A 23,727-nucleotide genomic window follows, 5' to 3' on the forward strand; every position below is an offset into this window, starting at 1 on the left:
AGAGGTATAATGTTGGCTAGTTGTTCTCAGAGACACTAAATGAAGTTATAAGACAAAGGGACAAGGTGAAGGCTTCAAATTTGAAACTTAAATGCTCTAATACAGAAGTAGAAGTTTCTGCATGTGCCCTGAAAGAAAATCTTATTTCCTGTAGCTGCAGACTTGAGATCACTGAAAACCAGACCCAGAGTCTCACTGTGCAAGTACCAGATTTACAATGTAAACTAAAATCTCAAATTCACAGGTTGTCTGCTGTTAAACTACTGGAAAAGAATGAGATCCTGAAAATTGGGCTGGGGACATATGGGATGATAATAATGGCAGTGGGGACACTGGAATCCTCGATTCTGCTGAGTCACTGCTAGATAAAGCTGTAAGTCTGACCTGAGGAAACAGCACCCCCACCTCTAGTCTGCCCTGAGGAGACAGCTACCCAGACTCCAGCCTGCTTCCTGGCCTCCAGTCTGCCCTGAGGAGCCTGTCATCCAACCTCCATCTAAAGAGATTAACCCTTCAGTGCCTGCTAAACCTGTAATCACCTCCTCTGTCTGAAAAGATTAATCCTGTTTCACCAGATGAAACTGCAACAGAATGTCCTGTGGTAACTGGCTTGAAGGATGCTTCTAATTCTTTTCATGACCCACCCCCACCACCAATCTTTACTTTAAACCTATAACTAAAGTCCCAACAGGCCCCCAAGGGTGAGGTGCAAAGTGTAACCTATGAGAAGTATGCTATACTACAAAAGAACTGCATGGCTTTTCCAATTTATATAGACAGAAATCAGGAAAAAATGTGTGTGGGAATGGATATTAAGGGCATGGGATAATGGTGGAAGGAATATAAAGTTGGATCAGGCTGAATTTATTAATAAGGGCCCACTAAGCAGAGATTCTGCATTCAAGGTTGTAGCTCAAGGGGTTAGAAAGGGCATTAACAATTTGTTTGGGTGGTTGGCTGAAAACATGGATCAAAAGGTAGCCGACATCACCTGAGCTAAAAATGCCAGAACTGCCCTGGTGTAATGTAGATGAGGTGATCCAAAGGCTCAGAAAAACTGGAATGTTACAGTGGGTTTATCATGGAAGACCTGCTCACACAACCCAGAAATGTCCAGAGGACACACCTTTTACCAGGATTGAGAGGAATAAATTTCTGAGACTAGCTCCATCATCCCTGAAGAGCTCTGCAATCACCCTTCTCTGTAGGTCAGATATTACTGTGGGAATTGCTGTCACTGAGCTGGAATCCTTAAACATAACGGGCATAATCGGAGCCTGAGTTGGTAAAAGTCAATCACCAAAGTCAAGGTGGGCATGGTTACCACAATGAACAGCAGGCTCGAAGCAGCAGCCAAAATAATCTGACTCAGAGAGCCTTATGGCATTGGCTAGTAGATCATGACTCCAAGTAAAAAGGAAGCAAAATAGATGAGCAGTCTACTAAATTTTTGTTTGATCTGTGTAAGCACAAGAATTCTAGGTCCAGTGAACAAAAGTCTAACTTGAAGTACAAAAACAGAGTGTAACAGCCCCTTGATCAATTTCCAGACTTAAGACAGTTTACAGACACTTGAATAAGAGGAAGGCCTGGTACCCTTGGGGAAGGACTTTGTTACACTGCCAAAAATTTATACTGTTAATCTTCCTCCCAGCCTTCCCCAAGGGGACCTGCAGCCTTTTACCAGGGTAACTGAACATTGGGGAAAAAGAAATGACCAGATATTTCGGGGATTATTAGACACTGGCTCAGAAGTGACAATTCCATGAGACCTAAAACGTCACTCTGGCCCACCAATTAGACTAGGGGATTATGCAGGTCAGGTGATCGATGGAGTTTTAGCTCAAGTCTGTCTCACAGTGGGTCCAGTGGGTCCCCAAACCCATTCTGTGGTTATTTCCCCACTTCCTGAATGCATAATTGGAACAGACACACTCAGCAACTGGCAGAATCCCGATGTTGGTTCCCTGACTCATGGAGTGAAGGCTATTATGGTAGGAAAGACCAAGTGGAAGCCACTAGAACCACCCCTGCCTAGCAAAATAGTAAATCAGAAGCAATAACAGATTCCTGGAAGGACTGCAGAGATTAACGCCACTCTTAAGGAACTGAAGGATACAGGCGTAGTGATTACCACCACATCCCCATTCAACTCTATTTGGCCTGTGCAGAAAACAGATGGGTCTTGGAAGATGACAGTGGATTATAATTAAGCTTAACCAGGTTTGACTCCAATTGGAGTCAATTGCAGCTGCTGTTCCAGATGTGGTAGCATTGCTTGAACAAATCAACATATTCCCTGGTAATTGGTATGCAGCTATTGATCCAGGAAATGCTTTTTTCTCAATAGCTGTTTGTAAGGACCATCAGAAACAGTTTGCGTTCCACTGGCAAGGCCTAGCAGTATACCGTCACAGTCCTACCTCAGAGGTATATCAACTCTTCAGCCCTATGTCATAATATTGTTTGTAAGGAGCCTGATCATTTCTCTCTCCCCCAAGAAATCACACTGGTCCATTATATTGACGGTATCATGTTGATTGGACCTAGTGACCAAGAAGTAGTAACTACTCTAGACTTATTGGTAAGGTATTTATGTGTCAGAGAATGGAGATAAATACAACAAAAACACAGGGGCATTTCGCCTAAGTAAAACTTCTAGGTGTTCAAAGGTGTGAGGCATGTCGAGACATCCCTTCTAAGTTGAAGGATAAACTATTGTATCTGGCCCCTTCTATGATCAAAAAAGAGGCACAACACCTAGTTGGCCTCCTTGGATTTTGGAGACAACGTATTCCTCATTTGGGTGTGCTACTGTGGCCAATTTACTGAGCGACCAGGAAAGCATCTAGTTTTGAGTGGAAACCAATACAAGATGAGGCTCTGTGACACATCCAGACTGCTATGCAAGCTGCTCTGCCACTTGGACCATATGATTCAGCTGATCCAATGGTGCTGGAAATGTCATTGGCAATAGAAATGCTGTCTGGAGCCTTCGGCAGGTTCCTACAGGAGAATCCAATCCAGTGCCTTAGGATTTTGGAGTACAGCCTCACCATTCTCTGCAGATAACTACTCTCCTTTTGAGAAACAGCTTTTGGCCTGCTATTGGGCCTTTGCAGAGACAGAATGTTTAACCATGGGCCACCAAGTTACCATGAGACCTGAACTCCCTATTATGAGCTGAGTGTTGTCTGACCCGCCAAGCCATAACATTGGGTGTGCACAGCACACTCCATCATAAAATGGAAATGGTATACACAAGATGGGGCTCAAGTGGGTCCTGAAGGCACAAGTAAGTTACATGAGGAAGTGACCCAAACGCCCATTGCCCCCACTGCTGCCACATTACCTTCTCTTTCACATCCCAGAGCTATGGACTCTTGGGGAGTTCCTTACAATCAGTTGACTAAGGAAGCGAAAAATCAGGCCTGGTTTACAGATGGTTCTGCATGTTTTGCAGGTGCCACTTGAAAGTGAACACCTGCAGCACTGCGGCCCCTTTCTGGGATATCCCTGAAAGACAGTGGTAAGGGGAAATCCTCCCAGTGGGCGGAACTTCAAGCAGTGCACCTGGTTATTCGTTTTGCTTAGAAGGAGAACTGGCCAGAGGTGTACTTGTATACTGATTCATGGGTTGTTGCTAATGATTTGGATGGATGGTCAGGGACTTAGAAGTAACATAATTGGAAAACTGGTGACAAAGAAGTCTGGGAAAGAGGTATGTGGATAGACCTTTCTGAGTGGGCAAAAAACATGAAGTATTTGTGTCTGATGTGAATGCTCACCAGAGGATGACTTCAGCAGAGAAATATTTTAATAATCAAGTGGATGAGGTGACCCGTTCTGTGGATATCATTCAACCTCTTTTCTCCAGCCACTCCTGTCATTGCCCAATGGGCTCATGAACAAAGTAGTCATGATGGTAGGGATGGAGGTTATGCATGTAGTCAGCAACATGGAATTCCACTCAGCAAGGCCGACCTGGCCATGGCCATTGCCAGCAGCAGAGAACCAAACTCAGTCCTCGACATGGCACCACTCCCTGAGGTGATAAGCCTGCTACCTGGTGGCAAGCTGATTACATTGGAACACTTACATCATGTAAAGGACAGCGACTGTTCTAACTGTAACAGACACATACTCTGGATATGGGTTTGCCTTCCCTGCACGCAATGTTTCTGCCAAAACTACCATCCATGGATCTATGGAATGCCTTATCCGCTGTCATGGTATTCCACACAACATTGCCTCTGATCAAGGAACCCACTTCACAGCAAATGAAGGGAGGGAATGGGCAAATGCTCATCAAATTCTTGGGTCTTACCATGTTCCCCATCATCCAGAGGCAGCTGGGTTGATACAATGGTGGACTGCTTGTTGAAGACTCAATTACGGTGCCAACTAGGTGGCAATACCTTGTAGGGCTGGGACAGTGTTCTCCAGGAGGTTGTGTATGCGCTGAATCAACACCCACTCTACGGTGCTGTTTCTCCCATAGCCAGGGTTCACGGGTCCAGGAATAAAGGGATGGAAATGGAAGTGGAACAACCCACTATCACTCCTAGTGATCCACTAGGAAAATTTTTGCGTCCTGTCCCTGTATTCTTAAGCTCTGATGGTCTACAAGTCCTAGTTCCATAAAAAGGAGTGCTCCCACCAGAAGACACAATAATTCCACTGAACTGGAAGTTAAGACGGCCACCTGGCCACTTCGGGCTTCTCATGCCTCTGAGTCAACAACCAAGGAAGGGAATTACTGTATTGGCTGGGGTAACCAATCCTGATTATCAAGGGGAAATAGTACTGCAACTACACAACAGAGGTAAAGAAGAGTTTTCCTGAATAAAGGAGATCCTCTAGGGCATCTCTTAGTACTACTGTGATTAAAGTCAATGGAAAACTGCAACAAATCAATCCAGGCAGGACTACCAAGGGCCCAGAAACTTCAGGAATGAAAGTTCTGGTCACCCCACTACACAAAGAACCATGGCCAGCTGAAGTGCTTGTTGATGCAAAGGTAACATGAAATGGGTAGTGGGAGAAGGTAGTGATAAATATGAAATGGGTAGTGGGAGAAGGTAGTGATAAATATGAACTATGACCACGTGACCTGTTATAGAAACAAGGATTATGATGACAGGAATATTTCCTCCATGTTTTGTTATAGAATGGTGTATCTGTCCATAAAGCAAATATCTTTGTTTTCTTCTCTACCTTATCCCCTTGTCATGACATAAATTGTACTGTTCATTTCCTAGTATTTAAGTTATAGGATATCAAGTTTAAGAGTAAATGTTACCCAAGGACCTGCACCCTATCCTGGAGAGATTTGGTGTTTCTGGTTGTATGCAGGACAGCTGAGTATTGTTAGGTGAAACATATGTCTGTTTTTGGGTTCTGTTTAGAGATTAAGTATGGTTTAAAGTGATGTGTATAGCTGCCAAGTTGACAAGGGGTAGACTGTGATGGTTCAGTTCACATGTCAACTTGGCCAGGTGATGGTGTCCAAGTGTCTGATCAGACAAGCACTGGCCTAACCATTACCACAAGGACATTTGTGGCTGGTTAATAAACCAGAAAACTGGTTTATTAAATCATTAGTCAACTGATGGCATCTGTGGCTCATTATATCAACGATGGGCATGCTTCCGCAATGAGAGAATTTAATCAGCTGGATTTAATCCAATTATTTAAACTTTTAAGGGAGAAGAGAGAGAACCTTCACTTTTTCTTCAGTCAGGAAGATGAATTTCCTGGGGAGTTCACTGAAGACCTTCAACAGAGTTGCCAGCTCACTGCCTGCCCTACGGAATTTGGACTTGTGCATCCTGCCCTACAGAATTTGGTCTTGTGCATACCCACAGTTGTGTGACACTTTTATGAAATCTCATATTTACTGATATTTCCTGTTGGTTCTGTTTCCCTAGAGAACCCTAATAATATACTACTTTAAAATTAAAAAAGAATCTACACATTCAAAACAATATAAAGAATGCCAAAAAAGTAACAAAAGGTAAGAAAAAGGGTATGCAGTGCCTTTGAAAGCAATTTTCTTTCTATACAAAGTTGTAGCAAATAAGATAAAGACAATTAAAAAGGGCCAAGTATACAAAGGTGGCTTACAGAAAAATATAAACCACCAAATATTTTAAAGATATCACCCATTTTAAAATGCAAATTGCAAGATACTTACTTTAAGCTTGAGTTAGCTAATATTCTAAATTTTGATAAAAATCCAGAATTCGCAAGGGCATAGAATTCCCATACACATTTGTGGGATTCAAATTAGTGAACTCTTGGCACTGTGATTTTCATAAACTTTTAAAATGTAAATTTCACTTGACACAGCATCCTAAGTAATTCCACACTTTTTAATTGCAAACAGAAATCAAATCAAAATTTCATAATGTTGGAAATAAATTATGGTGTCCAAGAGAGTATCATCTGTCATTAGCAAAGAATGTGGCAGACGTATAATTCCTGATGTTGTATTATACAATTTTTAAAAAGGTAGACTTCTCCTTCTGGCCAAGATGGAGTAAGACAGACCAGATTTCCCTTGTTAAAATTGAAATACACACACACACAGAATGATAGTTTTCACGACACTGTTATCAGATAACCGAGGACGATGACCCCTGAGTGTCAGAAAACAAATGAAGTATGTTCATGATTGCCCAGCTTGCTCCCTCAAGATAAAGAGTCCAGGCCATGGCAAAGCTCATATAGGGAAACAAAGACAGGCCTGGAAGATTCCTTGAGTTAAAAAGGAACCAAGAGTCCAAGGAGACCAAAGCAACTACAGTGCTCGAATACATCACTCTCTCCTATAGACAGATCAACCAGACAGAAGACCAGTAAGGAAACTGAAAACCTAAACAATCCGATAAACGAACTGGATTTAACAGACATATATAGAACATTACATCCCAAATCACTAAGATACACATTCTTCTCTACTACTCATGGAACTTTCTCCAGAATAGGTCATATGCTGGGACATAAAACAAGCCTCAATAAATTTAAAAAAAACTGAAATTATTCAAACCACATTCTCTGACCACAATGGAATACAATTAGAAGTCAATAACCATCAGAGACTTAGAAAATTCACAAATACCTGGAGGTTAAACAACATGCTTCTAAACAGTGGGTTAAAGAAGAAATAGCAAGAGAAACTGCTAAATATATAGAGACAAATGAAAATGAGAACACAACATAGCAAAACCTATGGGATGCAGCAAAAGTGGTACTGAGGGGGAAATATATAGCACTAAACGCATATATTAAAAAGGAAGAAAGCCAAAATCAAAGAACTAATGGATCAACTGAAGAATTAAGAAAATGAACAGCAAACCAATCCTAAACCAAGTAGAAGAAAAGAAATAACAAGGATTAAAGCAGAAATAAATGACATTGAGAACAAAAAAACAATAGAAAGGATAAATAACATCAAAAGTTGGTTCTTTTAGAAGATCAACAAGACTGACAAGCCCCTAACTAGACTGAAAAATCAAAAAGAGAGAAGACCCATATAAACAAAATAATGAATGAGAAAGGTGACATTACTGCAGATACTGAAGCAATTAAAAAAATTGTAAGAGGATACTATGAACAACTGTATGGCAACAAACTGGATAATGTAGAGGAAACAGACAATTTCTTGGAAACATACGAACAACTAGACTGACCAGAGAAGAAACAGAAGACCTCAACCAACCAATCACAAGCAAAGAGATCCAATCAGTCATCAAAAAGATTCCAACAAATAAATGCCCAGGGCCAGATGGCTTCACAGGGGAATTCTACCAAACTTCCCAAAAAGAACTGACACCAATCTTACTTAAACTCTTTCAAAATATTGAAGAAAATGGAACACTACCTAACTCATTTTATGAAGCTAACATCAATCTAATACCAAAACCAGACAAAGAAGCTACAAAAAGGAAAACTACAGGCCAATCTCCCTAATGAATATAGATGCAAAAATTCTCAACAAAATACTTGCAAATCGAATCCAAAGACACATTAAAAAAAATCATACACCATGACCAAGTGGGGTTCATTCCTGGCATGCAAGGATGATTCAACATAAGAAAATCAATCAATGTATTACAACACATTAACAGATCAAAAGAGAAAAATCAAATGATCATCTGAATAGATGCTGAAAAAGCATCTGACAAAATCCAGCATCCCTTTTTGATAAAAACACTTCAAAAGGATTGGGCAAGATGGCGGCATAGAGAGGAGTGGAAGCTAAGTAGTCCCCCTGGAACAACTACAAAAAACCAGGAACAAATAGTAAATAATCCAGAATAACTGTGGGGGGACAAACAAGACCATCCATTCATCATACACCAACCTGAATTGGGAGGAATGCCTGAGGACACAGCATAAAATCTGTAAGTAAAACCTGCGGAACCAGGTCGGGAGACCCCCTCCCCCATAGCCCGAGCTGTGGAGCCTCGTGGTGCCAGAGAGAAGCTCTCTCCCAGCAAGCGAATATAGCTCAGCTGAGCTCCAACTGGGGTTTTAAGTAGCGAGTGTGAACTGCTCACTACAGGTACGCAGCCCCAAAAAACAGACAGAGGCTTTGGGTGACGACTGACCTGGGAGAGCCAGAGGGTCGCCTTGACTGGGTCTGAAGGGGACTATCTGTTTCTTTTTCGGCTCAGTGGAGAAAGCCCCAGTCATTTTAACTTTCCAGGGCTGTGACTCAGGGAAGGGCAGAGACAGCACAAGCACAGAGCAAGACCATTGAAATGCTAATGACCTCCACCTGGGGGGTCTGCCTTCTCTAGGAGATATGAATAGGCCTAGGCCAAGACACTTAATAATCAGATTATCAAATATCAAAGACAAAGAGAGAATCCTGAAAGCAGCAAGAGAAAAGCAATCCATTACATACAAAGGAAGCTTCATAAGACTATGTGCGGATCTCTCAGCAGAAACCATGGAGGCAAGAAAGAAGTGGTGTGATCTATTTAAGATACTGAAAGAGAAAAACCGCCAACCAAGAATCCTGTATCCAGCAAAGCTGTCCTTCAAATATGAGGGAGAGCTTAAAATATTTTCTGACAAACAGACAATGAGAGACTCTGTGAATGAGACACCTGCCCTACAGGAAATGCTAAAGGGAGCACTACAGGGTGATAGAAGACAGGAGTGTGTGGTTTGGAACACAATTTTGGGAGATGGTAGCAATGTAAGTACACTGAAAAAAGGTAACTATGAATACGGTTGGGAGAGAAAGATGGGGAGCATGTGAGACACCACAAGAAAGGAGGAAAGATAACAACTGGGACTGTGTAACTTGGTGAAATCTAGAGTATTCAACAATTGTGATAAAATGTACAAATATGTTCTTTTACAAGGGAGAACAAGCAAATGTCAACCTTGCAAGGTGTTAAAAATGGGGAGGCATTGGGAGAGGGATGCAATCAGCATAAACTACAGACTGTCACTAATAGAATCATTGTATTATGCTTCCTTTAATGTAACAAAGGTGATATACCAAGGTGAATGCAGATAAGAGGGGGTATAGGGGAGGCATGTTAGACACTTGACATTGGTGGTATTGTCTGATTCTTTATTCTACTTTGAATTAAGGTTATTTTTCCTTTTGCTGCTTCCTAGCTGTCATTTTTTTTTTGTTCCCTCTTCCTTTTGCCTCTCTACCTTCTTTGACTCTCCCTGCTGTCTTGTGGAAGAAATGTAGATGCTCTTGCTTAGTATGAGCAGAATGTTCAATTAGGATAAACTTAAATGTTTGGAAATGAACAGGGGTGTTGGTAGCAAGATGTGAGAATAACTAACAGCGCCGAATGGTGTGTGAATGAGGTGGAAAGGGGAAGCTCAGAGTCATATATGTCACCAGAAGGAAAGTTGGAGGTCAAAAGATGGAAATGTATAAAACTGAATCCTATGGTGGGCAATGTCCATGATCAACTGTACAAATACTAGAAATCACTTCATGAACCAGAACAAATGTATGACAATACAATTAGAAGTTAATAATAGAGGGGCACATAGGGAAGAACTATATACCTATTACAAACTATATACTACAGTTAGTAGTATTTCAACATTTTTTCATAAACAGTAACAAACGTACTATATCAATACTAGGAGTCAACAATTGAGGGGGGTTGGTTAGGGATAGGGGAGGTTTAGAGTTTCCTTTTCTTTTTTTCTTTTTTCATCTTTCACTTTATTTCTTGTCTGGAGTAATGAAAAGTTTCTAAAAATTGAACAAAAATTAAGTGTGGTGATGGATGCACAGCTGTATGAGGGTACCCAGGGGCAAGTGATTGTACACTTTGGATCTCTGGATAATTGTATGGTATCTGAACAATCTCAATAAAAATTAAAAAAAAAAAAAAAAAACACTTCAAAAGGTAGGAATTGAAGGAAACTTCCTCAACATGATAAAGAGCATATATGAAAAACCCACAGCCAGCATAGTACTCAACGGAGAGAGAATGAAAGCCTTCCCTCTAAGATCAGGAACAAGACAAGGATGCCCGCTATCACCATTGTTATTCAACACTGTGCCAGAAGTGCTAGCCAGGGCAATCCGGCAAGACAAAGAAATAAAAGGCATCCAAATTGGAAAGGGAGAAGTAAAACTGTCATTGTTTACAGATGATATGACCTTATATCTGAAAAACCCTGAGAAATCAACAATACAGCTACTAGAGCTAATAAACAAATTTAGCAAAGTAGCAGGATACAAGATTAATGTACATAAGTCAGTAATGTTTCCACATGCTAGAAATGAACAAACTGAAGAGACACTCAAGAAAAAGACACCATTTTCAATAGCAACTAAAAAAATCAAGTACCTAGGAATCAACTTAACCAAAGACATAAAAGACCTACACAAAGAAAACTACATAACTCTACTAAAAGAAACAGAAGGGGGCCTTAAAAGATGGAAAAATATTCCATGTTCATGGATAGGAAGGCTAAATGTCATTAAGATGTCAATTCTACCCAAACTCATCTACAGATTCAATGCAATCCCAATCAAAATTCCAACAACCTACTTTGCAGACTTGGAAAAGCTAGTAATGAAATTTATTTGGAAAGGGAAGATGCCTCAAATTGCTAAAAACACCCTAAAAAAGAAAAACAAAGTGGAAGGACTTACACTCCCTGACTTTGAAGCTTACTATAAAGCAACAGTTGTCAAAACACCATGGTACTGGCACAAAGATAGACATATTGATCAATGGAATCAAATTGAGAATTCGGAGATAGACCCCCAGATCTATGGCCGACTGATCTTTGACAAGGTCCCCAAAGTCACTGAACTGGGTCGTAACAGTCTTTTCAACAAATGGGGCTGGAAGAGTTGGATATCCATATCCAAAAGAATGAAAGAGGACCCCTACCTTACACCCTACACCAAAATTAATTCAAAATGATTCAAAGATCTCAACATAAAACAAAGTACCATAAAACTCCTAGAAGATAATGTAGGGGAACATCTTCAAGACCTTGTATTAGGCGGACACTTCTAGAATTTACACCCAAAGTACAAGCAACAAAAGCAAAAATAGATAAATGGGAACTCCTCAAGCTTGGAAGTTTCTGCACCTCAAAGGAATTTCTCAAAAAGGGAAAGAGGCAGCCAACTCAATGGGAAAAAAGTTTTGGAAACCATGTATCTGACAAAAGACTGATATCTTGCATATATAAAGAAATCCTACAACTCAATGACAATAGCACAGACAGCCCAATTACAAAATGGGCAAAAGATATGAAAAGACAGTTCTCTGAAGAGGAAATACAAATGGCCAAGAAACACATGAAAAAATGTTCAGCTTCACTAGCTATTAGAGAGATGCAAATTAAGACCACAATGAGATACCATCTAACACCGGTTAGAATGGCTGCCATTAAACAAACAGGAAACTACAAATGCTGGAGGGGATGTGGAGAAATTGGAACTCTTATTCATTGTTGGTGGGACTGTATAATGGTTCAGCCACTCTGGAAGTCAGTCTGGCAGTTCCTTAGAAAACTAGAGATAGAGCTACCATTCGATCCAGCGATTGCACTTCTCGGGATATACCCGGAAGATCGGAAAGCAGTGACACGAACAGATATCTGCACGCCAATGTTCATAGCAGCATTATTCACAATTGCCAAGAGATGGAAACAACCCAAATGTCCATCAACAGATGAGTGGACAAATAAAATGTGGTATATACACACGATGGAATACTACGCGGCAGTAAGAAGGAACGATCTGGTGAAACATATGACAACATGGATGAACCTTGAAGACATAATGCTGAGTGAAATAAGCCAGGCACAAAAAGAGAAATATTATATGCTACCACTAATGTGAACTTTGAAAAATGTAAAACAAATGGTTTATAATGTAGAATGTAGGGGAACTAGCAGTAGAGAGCAATTAAGGAAGGGGGAACAATAATCCAAGAAGAACAGATAAGCTATTTAACGTTCTGGGGATGCCCAGAAATGACTATGGTCTGTTAATTTCTGATGGATGTAGTAGGAACAAGTTCACTGAAATGTTGCTATAGTATGTAACTTTCTTGGGGTAAAGTAGGAACATGTTGGAAGTTAAGCAGTTATCTTAGGTTAGTTGTCTTTTTCTTACTCCCTTGCTATGGTCTCTTTGAAATGTTCTTTTATTGTATGTTTGTTTTCTTTTTAACTTTTTTTTTCATACAGTTGATTTGAAAAAAGAAGGGAAAGTTAAAAAAAAAAAAAAAAGAAAAAAGACAAACAAGGAAAAAAAAAAAAAAAAAAAAAAAAACGATGTAGTGCCCCCTTGAGGAGCCTGTGGAGAATGCAGGGGTATTCGCCTACCCCACCACCATGGTTGCTAACATGACCACAGACATAGGGGACTGGTGGTTTGATGGGTTGAGCCCTCTACCATAAGTTTTACCCTTGGGAAGACAGTTGCTGCAAAGGAGAGGCTAGGCCTCCCTGTATTTGTGCCTAAGAGTCTCCTCCTGAATGCCTCTTTGTTGCTCAGATGTGGCCCTCTCTCTCTGGCTAAGCCAACTTGAAAGGTGAAATCACTGCCCTCCCCCCTACGTGGGATCAGACACCCAGGGAAGTGAATCTCCCTGGCAACGTGGAATATGACTCCCGGGGAGGAATGTAGACCCGGCATCGTGGGATGGAGAACATCTTCTTGACCAAAAGGGGGATGTGAAAGGAAATGAAATAAGCTTCAGTGGCAGAGAGATTCCAAAACGAGCCGAGAGATCACTCTGGTGGGCACTCTTACGCACACTTTAGACAACCTTTTTTAGGTTCTAAAGAATTGGGGTAGCTGGTGGTGGATACCTGAAACTATTAAACTACAACCCAGAACCCATGAATCTCGAAGACAGTTGTATAAAAATGTAGCTTATGAGGGGTGACAGTGGGATTGGGAATGCCATAAGGACCAAACTCCACTTTGTCTAGTTTATGGATGGATGTGTAGAAAAGTAGGGGAAGCAAACAAACAGACAAAGGTACCTAGTGTTCTTTTTTACTTCAATTGCTCTTTTTCACTCTAATTATTATTCTTGTTATTTTTGTGTGTGTGCTAATGAAGGTGTCAGGGATTGATTTAGGTGATGAATGTACAACTATGTAATGGTACTGTAAACAATCGAAAGTACAATTTGTTTTGTATGACTGCGTGGTATGTGAATGTATCTCAATAAAATGATGATTAAAAAAAAAAAAAAAAAAAAAAAAAAAAAAAAAGACAGTTCTCTGAAGAGGAAATACAAATGGCCAAGCAACACGTGAGAAAATGTTCAGCTTCACTAGCTGTTAGAGAGATGCAAATTAAGACCAAAATGAGACACCATCTCACACCAATTAGAATGGCTGCCATTAAACAAACAGGAAACTACAAATGCTGGAGAGGATGTGGAGAAATCGGAACTCATATTCATTGTTGGTGGGAATGTATAATGGTTCAGCCACTCTGGAAGTCAGTCTGGCAGTTCCTTAGACAACTAGATATGGAGTTACCTTTCAATCCAGCGATTACACTTCTCGGTATATACCTGGAAGATCTGAAAGCAGTGACACGAACAGATATCTGTGCACCAATGTTCACAGCAGCATTACTCACAATTGCCAAGAGATGGAAACAACCCAAATGTCCTTCAACAGATGAACGGATAAATAAAACGTGGTATACACACACCATGGAATACTACACGGCAGTAAGAAGGAATGATGTCATGAAACATATGACAAAATGGATGTACCTTGAAGACATAATGCTGAGTGAAATAAGCCAGGCACAAAAAGAGAAATATTATACCCTACCACTAATATGAACATTGAAAAATGTAAAATGAATGCTTTATAATGTAGAATGTAGGGAAACTAGTGATAGAAAGCAATTAAGGAAGGGGGAAAGATAATCCAATAAGAACAGATAAGTTATCGTGGGTAAATTTAACATTCTGGGAATGCCCAGGAATGACTATGGTCTGTTAATTTCTGACAGGTATAGTAGGAACAAGTTCACAGAAATGTTGCTATATTAGGTTATTTTCTTGGGGCAGAGTAGAAACACGTTGGAAGTAAAGTAGTTACGTTAGTTCTTTTTCTTACTCCCTTGTTATGGTCTGTTTGAAATGTTCTTTCAGTGTATGTTTTTTTAATTTTTTTTATTTTTTATACAGTTGATTTAAAAAAAAAAGTTAACTAAAAAAAAAAAAAAAAAAAAAGGAAAATATGCAGAGCCCCCTTGAGGAGCTGGTGGAGAATGCAGAGGTATTGGCCTGCCCCACCTCGATGGTTGCTAATGTGCTCACAGACCTAGGGGACTGGTGGTTTGATGGGTTGAGCCGTCTACCACAGGACTTGCCCCTGGGAAGACTGTTGCTGCAAAGGAGAGGCTAGGCCTCCCTATAATTGTGCCTAAGGGCCTCCTCCCGAATGCCTCTTTGTTGCTCAGATGTGGCCCTCTCTCTCTAGCTAAGCCAACTTGTAAGGTGAAATCACTGCCCTCCCCACTACGTGGGATCAGACACCCAGGGGAGTAAATCTCCCTGGCAACATGGAATACGACTCCCGGGGAGGAATGCAGACCCGGCATCATGGGATGGAGAACATCTTCTTGACCAAAAGGGGGAAGTAAAAGGAAATGAAATAAGCTTCAGTGGCAGACAGATTCCAAAAGGAGCCAAGAGGTCACTCTGGTGGGCACTCTTAAGCACAATAGACAACCCTTTTTAGGTTCTAACGAATTGAGGTAGCTGGCGGTAGATACCTGAAACTATCAAACTACAACCCAAAACCCATGAATCTTGAAGACGATTGTATAAAAATGTAGCTTATGAGGGGTGACAATGGGATTGGGAAAGCCATATGGACCACACTCCCCTTTGTCTAGATTATGGATGGATGAGTAGAAAAAGGGGTGAAGGAAAAAAACAAACAAAGGCACCCAGTGTTCTTTTTTACTTTAATTGCCCTTTTTCACTTTAATTAATATTCTTGTTATTTGTGTGTGTGTGTGGTAATGAAGGTGTCAGGGATTGATTTTGGGGATAAATGCACAACTAAGTAATGGTACTGTGAACAATCAAATGTACAATTTGTTTTGTATGACTGCATACAAACACACTTCACCGAAGATGATACACAACTGGAAAAAGCACATGAAAAGATGTTCTTCAGTCGTTACAGAAATGAAAATTAAAACCACAATGAAATACCACTTCACATCCATTAAAATGTCTTTAATCAAAAAGACAGACAGTAACAGGTGTCTGAGAGGATGTAGAGCAATGGGAAATCTCATACCCCGATGGTGGTAATGTAAAATGGTACAACCACTTTGGAAAACAACAAGTAGTTTTTTAAAAAGTTGAACACAGGCCTACCACATTATCCAGCCACTCCAATTGTAGGTATTTTCCCAAGAAAAGCGAAAGCATATGTCCATACAAACTTGTGCAAGAATGTTAACAGCTTTATTTGTAATAGTTGAAAACTGGAAACATCCCAAACACTCACTAAAAGTTGAATAGATAAGCATATTACTATATATTCATACAATATATTACTAAACAATAAAAAGGAATGGCGTATCGGTACATACAACATGTATGAGTCTCAAAACAATTATGCAAAGCAAAATAGGCTGCCCCCCCCCCAAAGAAGTACATATTTTATGATTCCATTTATTTAAAATTCTAAAAATATAAAAACTAATCTACAGTGACAAAAAGCAGATCAGTGGTTGCTAGGGGGAAGACAGGCAGAAGAGAGGGATTATCAAGGGGCATGAGGATACTTTGGAGGGCAGGGTATAGAAGTTCATTATCTTGATTGCTGTGACAGTTTCACAGGTATATACATATGTCAAAATACTGTATAATTTAAATATGTGCAGTTTATTTTGTGTTAATTATGTCTCAATAAAGCTGTTCTTTAAAAAGGCAAAATATGGGTGAGGAAATATAGTGTGACTCCATTTGTGTACCTAAACAAGGATGTTTACATGTATGCTAATATATAAATTAATAACTTGAGAAAAACATGCACAAAAATTTTCTAAATAATTATATTCACCTAAGAAATAGGACTGGGAATAATGTCTTTCACTCTGAATTTCCTAATGATGTGTAGAAGAAAGCTTAATTATTTTGTACATGTCTGATACCAAGGCAAAATTTCTTAACCACTAACCTAGAAAACTATATTAAAAGAACTTCAGTTATTCAAACTTTATTATAGTAAGCAATGATAAAAGATTAGGAATTATTTTTATATCATATTCTAATGGTTTCCTCTCAAACCTAACACAGAAAACTGGTGTGACCAATGAATCATATCCAGACATCACATTCTGAGTCTCTTCACTTCTTTCTTCCTACTCATTCTGGGTCTTGTCTATAAGCACCTTCTCTCCTCACCCACTAATGGTAGACAACTCAGATTTGTATGATTTATTCTTTCATGAAACTCACTTCCAGAGGGTAGTGGGTTGAATAGTGTCCCCCAAAACTTCATATCCACCCAGAACCTCAGAATGTGACTACTGGGACACAACATCTTTGCAGAAAAAGATATGATTAAAATGAGGTACTACTGGATTAGGTGAGAAGAGGAAAGGACACAGAGACACACAGAGAAGGCCATGTGAAGATGGTGACAGATATTAGAGTTATGCTGTCACAGCCAAGGAACGCCTGGGGCCACAAGAAGCTGGAAAAAAGGAAGGATTGTTCTCTGAGCCATCAGGGGGAGCACTGCTGGCACTGATTTGACGCCCTCGATTTCGGACTTCTGGCCTCCAGGACTATGAGGGAACAAAATTTCTGTTGTTTTAAGCCATTCAGTTTGTTATACTCTGTTACAGCAGCACTAGTAAACTAATGCACTGAAGTTATGTGGATGGTAACTGCTAACTACCTCTTGAGCTCCTGAGCTATTCCCAACTTCAAATCATACAAACATCTCAACTTAGTAACTATCACTTGAGAATAAAACTAAATATGTACCCTCCTCCCCCAAAAAGCTCAATACTTCTCCCCCAATCTACACAGAATATACTCAAGAAATAAGCCTAAATCTTAAAGCATGGCAAATTATCTAGTTCACTGTGTAGGGTAGAGGACAGAAAATAAGCAAGAAAACACAAAAAGATAATTTCAAGCAATGATACGATTAAGCATATCATTGAACTAGTTACTAGGGTAGGCAGCCACTAGGTTGGGTAATAAGGGTAGACATAAAATGTCATTCAAATCTTAGCTCATCAAGAAACAGCCAACCATGCGAAGATACAGAGGGAGGGATTTCCAGAGAGAAAAATGTTAGTCAAAGGCACTAAGTTTGATATGTTCAAAGAACACAGAGGCATGTGTACCTGGAACAGAGAAAGTGAGGAAATGGGTGGTTAAAAGATGAAGTCAGATCATATGAGGTCTTGTAGACAAAAGAATTTCAACTTAACTTTGAGTGCTCTGGACATATACTGAAGGGCTTTATGCAGGAGAATGACAAATAATTTACTTTAAAAAGATCACTCTAGCAACTTTGTGGAAAATGGATTATGTAAAGAAGCAAAACTGGAAGTAGAGAGTCCAAGGACTTTAAAACTGTAGTAGTTTTAGAGAGATGACAGTGTGAGCTTGAATTAAAGTAGTAATGGAAGATATGGTATAAAGCCGACAGAGGACGTATGATGGGGTAAACCCAAATGCCTTGCTAGTAAAGAGATGACAAAAAAAAGACTCTAAAATGAACTCTTGATTTTGGCTGGAACACTTAGGTGATTGGTGGGGTCATTTGAATTAGGGAAGAATAGGGTAGGAAAAGATTTCGGGGAGTGAAATAAATCAAGAGTTCAGTTTTGGCCATGTAAATTCTAAGAAAATTATTAGATATCTAAGTGATAAATGAAGTAGGAAGTTGGACAGATAAACAGATAAGTCTGGAGATCAGTGGAGGGCTATAGATGCATATTCTGATGTCTAGATCACCTAAGAGAATGTATACAGAGAACAGAAGCCATGCCCTAGGGCACTCAACCATTTAGATGTCAAGCAGAAAAGATGCCAACGAAAGAGACTAACAAGTGGTCTCTGAGACAGGAATGCAGTATAATCAAATTCATCCAAGACAGTAAGAATAATTACATAAACATACCACTTGCTCACATCCCTCAGATAATTTAAAAACTCAAATTTTATCACCCTGCTCCCACAGGTTAAAAATCACAACCAAGAACATTTAACCATGTTATGTACCTACTAAAGCCCTTACTTGAAGGACTAATTTAAGGGCACATTCTAGAGTCTCATTTTACTTTTCTGGTAAAAGTCTGCTCAGATTTTATGCATTTTCTCAGTTTTGCTCAAAATTCACTTAATATTTTCAAACCAGTACCATATAAATTGATTTTACTCATATTTACATACACATCAACCCTTTCAATGTTGCCCACAAATATGTACAATTTTGAGGTTAATCTTAAAAGTAGTTAGTATCTTCAGAGACTATACTATTATTTCAGTGGTGTAGTAACTGTATAAACATTTTTGGAATGGCTCTTACTTTTAATTTATGAACCACACAAGAAATACCAGTATCACGACTAACAGTAATATTAAAACGTCTATTACAAGTATACTATTCAAATCCCCCCTTGAAAGACAGACTGAACATTTCCAATAATATTTTAAAGAATACCACACTGTTACAAATACAACTTTAGGAGTTCCAAAAAGTATTTTGAACAGTCAGCTTCACTGGAGTAAGCACATAATCTCCCAAGGATACTCATGCTTTGTAGAGTGGGGGGAATCTCACTGCATTTAACAATTATTTATTACTAGGCTTGGGACATGCTGTGCTGTTGCGCCAAACTTGGGAAAAAGATAAAAGGACCCTGCCTTAACAGGGGCAGACAGCTTACAAACAAAAATACTATAATAAATCATGATGTTAAAAGGTGCAAGGATCCAAGGGAACAAATGGATCCAAGGGAACAAATGGCCTAAGTTTTAAGGGATAAGTACGAATTTGCATGGCCATAAAGTGAGTAAGGAAGGATTCCAAACCATCTCTAATAAGACATAACTTCCTTTAATAGAAAGACAAACAAACTCAACTTTTGACTCAAATTTGAAGCTAACTGTCTAAACAAGTTTCTTTTCTTCTTAAGGATCAGGATAACTGATTTCCAAAGTGCCTTATTAGAAGAAATGTCATTAACATAATGCTGAAAGAAGAGTAAAAGAATCTTAGATTAATAAAATGATATAATCTAGATGAAATCACTTATCTGTCCATTCCAAACCATAGTTCCCCCTCAAAAAATTGGGGTAACGTTTCATATTAACAAGAAACCATGTCTGAAAAGCTTTTTCCTTGAACATTATGCACATCTACATTAAAATGTTATTCTCACCGACAGCCAGTTTAGAAAAACTTATGGTTGTCTATTTAGATCACGAACTATTTTTATAATCCAAATTTACAAATCAAATGAAACATTTTACACGTTTGGTTAGCTAGATTACAGTTTTCAAAAGCGAAATGAAAATTTCCATTAATGATGAAAACAGCAAATTCAGCAATCCCAATTTCCATATTAGTTTCAAACATAATCTTATCCTACCTTCACACCAACTGCAACCTCAGTGACAATTCTGTAAAGAAAAATAAATAGTATCAAACTCTTATCATTCTTCGGAAAGATTATCAGTGCTTGTCTCTGAAACTCTTTAGGGTACTTCATTATTTATAAATCTTGCAGACACAATACAGATAGAAAAGAGATACACTGATGGTCAATGATGTTTCTCTGTACTATTATCAACCCGGTTTTCTAGAAATAGCTTCCTAAAAGTGAAACAAAATTCAGTAAACTTTTGGTATTTTTGAACAACACTTTAAATAGCAAAAGGAGCAAAACCCAAAACACCATAAAGCCATTTCTGCAAGGGCAGTACACTTAGATTAAAAATTCAACATTTAAATCAGCTCTTCAGTAAATCCCGATAGTCTAGTATCAGGAAACATGAATTCCACTGCAAGTTTTGCCATCAATTTCCGTGTTGATCTGGGCAAATACTGAACTTCTAAGGATCTGTGTTTCATCTGTAAAATAATCTCTACATAACGTCTAGGATAATTGATGTTCTATGAGTCTACCGACAATTTCCAAATGATCTTCACTTAATATCCTAAAAAACATCAACTAGACACAACCAAAATAAACTACTTCTGAATCTTCAAATACTGATTCTAATAAATGTACTTTTTAAATGATACTCTTTTAATCAGCCTCAAAAAGGCTGCAAACAGCCATATTCTCCCTTAAGTGTGCCCCTTTCTAACAATGAGCTAAATTATTAAGCCTTTTCAAACGTGGAGTGTTAGCATCAGACAAGCATTGGTCCACATCATTTCCAACAAGCCCTTGCCGCACTTCACTCAGCATTCTCTCTCCACATTGGGGTTCTGAAAGATGCAGCAAGGTTCTGAATTTTTGTGGTTGTTTTTTTTTCAGAAACTGGTCAAAGTAGCTTTAAAAAAAAAGGCCTGTGCTGACTACCTACTCTTGTCTCTGCCGTGGCTGTTGGCCTTTGCCCATGTGACTGATGTAGACAACAAACACTGTTTTTTAGATGATTTAATTTCTGGGCCCTTTTGCCAAGCCTTGAATGTCCTTATGCCCCACAAAAAGGCATTTTTTTTCCTGCCTCCCGCCCCCACTACCAGACTCAAGTGAAAACAAAGGAGTATGACATCTGCCCTCCCCCTTCCTCCCGCCGCCGCACGCCTTTCCCGTTCCCCCTCCCCCTTCCACAGCGGCTCCCACTTTGCTTTCTCGGGAGCTCCCGCCACCGGCATCTCTCCCAGTCAGGGCAGGCCGGCGAGGTTTTGGATGGCTGGGGCCCACAATGGGTGCTTCTCGCTTTTCCCCACAGGAACCCCCACATACAGGCCTCTCTCTGGCCACCATACTCCCTTCCCCCAGGCGCCGCTCCCCCAGGGTTCGAGTCCCAGGTTACGGACTGAAATGGCTCCTTAGAGGGGGCAGGGACGGGCGAGACGTTCTGGGGTTCCCACCTCACCCCCGCTACCGTTCACTCTCTGGGATCGTCCCCACCGGCATCGCCCTAACGCCTCCCCTGTCTACAATGCCCGCTTTCTTCTCATTTTCTCTACCAGAGCCCGCCCGAGAAAGCAAAGGGAGGGGTGTGTGCGATGGGGCGGGGGTTGGGTAACGGCAGCCCAGCCTAGGGAGGGGCCGCCGGCGGGTTTATGCCGAACCCCTGACCCGGCCGAAGAAGGATCCAACCGCTCTCTCATTCACACCTCTCGCCGGCCCGATTACATACCCGTCCATTGCCGAACCGGACAAAGCTTCGCTCACAAGAACCGAGCCACGCAGCCAGCCAGCCACACAAGCGGCGAGAAAATGGCGGCCAGGGCCCGACGGAAATTGCCGAAGGTTCCAGGGCGCACGGGGCAGCGAGCGGCAGCGGCGCCGACGGAAAGAGCCGAGCGCGTCGGCGCCAGGCTGCTGGCGAAGAACGGCAGTGCGCGGGGATGGGGGGAGTGGGCGCTGCTGCGGCTACAGCTTCCTCCTCCACGCGGTAGCGCGTCTGGGTCCCTCCGCCCTCCTCCTTCTGGGACCTGACCTTCTGCTGAGGACCGCGGCGCCGTAGGCCCCTGTTCTCCCTGGGTGGTTGGGAGAACTCCCAACTCGCCACATCGACTGTCCTGAACCTCCGGAGAGTGACCTCTGGACTGCAGGACTGTACCCCAGCAGCCTCTACTTTTCCTTGCAACTGAAAGTCTCGGCTACTCAATCTAAGCGTGCGAAAGAAAAAACTATTTTATAGTTTCCCTGCTATGCTTTTATTTTCAGACCCTCTCCATCCCCTAGAATTTTTTTTTGCCCCTTTTAACAAGACCATTGCCTGTTCAATACTTTATAGAGCAGGTAGATCTAATCAGATGGTAACAGGCTTTTTCTTCTAAACACTTGTAGTTCATGCCAAGTTAAGGAAAACTTGATTCTCACCTCAGTTGATGACTAGTGTGTACCTGTAGGAAATATTCACAATTCCTTGGATGGAAAAGAGACAGATTGAGCACCCGTCAACGAGTTTGTACTAATCAGGCTAACCATAGTCAGGGTCTAACATTTGAGGACATAAAAGCGAAGGTGGGGATAGAAGTAGGGGCTGCTGAAATATTTTAAATGGGCTCCACAACTTGACTCCCTTTCATGATGTCTCACAGTCTCAAATTTTAATTTTAGTAGTACGTGTTTTTAATTTTAAATAATGTGTTTTTATCTGAGGCTCAGCAGAGTTTGAAAAGGCACCCACTTTTAGAGAAATTGCTCAGTGGATGTAACTGCTTTGCCAGTCCTCTTCCCTCTTCCCCATCCTTCACTGCCAAGTCGACCCAAAGGAAAGGTATTCCTTACATTTCTCCAGTTACTCTCAGTACTCACTCTGAGCTTTCCTGTATTTCCTTAAGGCTGAAACCTCTTACCCTTTCCTAATTGGAATTTCACTGAACTAAATGGTAATTTCTGTGTAATTCTTAAAATTATATCATTTTTAAGTTGGACGAAACCTTAAAGAGAAACTTGTGCAAATACTTAGTTATAGAACTCTTCAAAGTACCCAAATGTTTGAGAAATCTCTATTTGCTTCACAAATTGACAATCCTCAAAAAAAAAAGTAATCTAATTTTCTATAATGTCATCCCTTTACTCCAACCACTGACATGATTCACAAAGGACCTCTTATCAGTGCCATTAATAATTGTTTTTCACATATTTGTGGTTTGGTACATGTTTTTCGCTCAACAATTAAATACATAAGCTCCCAAAGGGCAGGAACTATAGCATGATTCTCAGTAACCCCCTCTTTGGTTCAATCAATATTGATTGATTGGTTCTCACTTTATCCTGGCAAAGACAAATTGTTTCATCAGGGAAAGCCTATCATTGGTGGCAGAAGAAATTATAGTATTCACAAAATCATATTTTTCTTTATTTTTTTTCCTTCTAATGAAGTACAAAACTAAAAATATAAAATAGTCAATATGCTTGCCTTATTTAAACCCAACCCTTTCTAGAAAACATCTAAGGTTGTTCACTAGTCAAGACACATAAAATACTAGATAAAATAAATTAAGTGAAATAAAGAGGAATAAACCAAAATGATAAAACAT

General features: G+C 40.2%; 1 protein-coding gene across 5 annotated transcripts in view; it reads right to left on the reverse strand.

The window, feature by feature from the left end:
* PTBP2 (polypyrimidine tract binding protein 2) overlaps nt 1-22,139 on the reverse strand; it is a 102,189-nt gene extending 80,050 nt beyond the window's left edge. For 2 of the 5 annotated variants that reach the window (XM_037826574.1, XM_037826570.1), the window contains exons 1-2: nt 21,873-22,139; nt 20,144-20,174 (exon numbers count right to left, since the gene is read on the reverse strand). In XM_037826574.1, coding sequence (XP_037682502.1) covers nt 20,144-20,174; nt 21,873-21,880 — 39 coding nt within the window. In that variant the 5' untranslated portion in view covers nt 21,881-22,139. The remainder of the gene's footprint in view (nt 1-20,143; nt 20,175-21,872) is intronic. The other 3 variants (XM_037826572.1, XM_037826571.1, XM_037826573.1) reach the window with 2 other exon arrangements.
* Between the last annotated feature and the right edge of the window lie 1,588 nt (nt 22,140-23,727).

This window comes from Choloepus didactylus, chromosome 2, assembly GCF_015220235.1.
Source record: "Choloepus didactylus isolate mChoDid1 chromosome 2, mChoDid1.pri, whole genome shotgun sequence".
Classification (NCBI taxonomy): domain Eukaryota; kingdom Metazoa; phylum Chordata; class Mammalia; order Pilosa; family Megalonychidae; genus Choloepus; species Choloepus didactylus.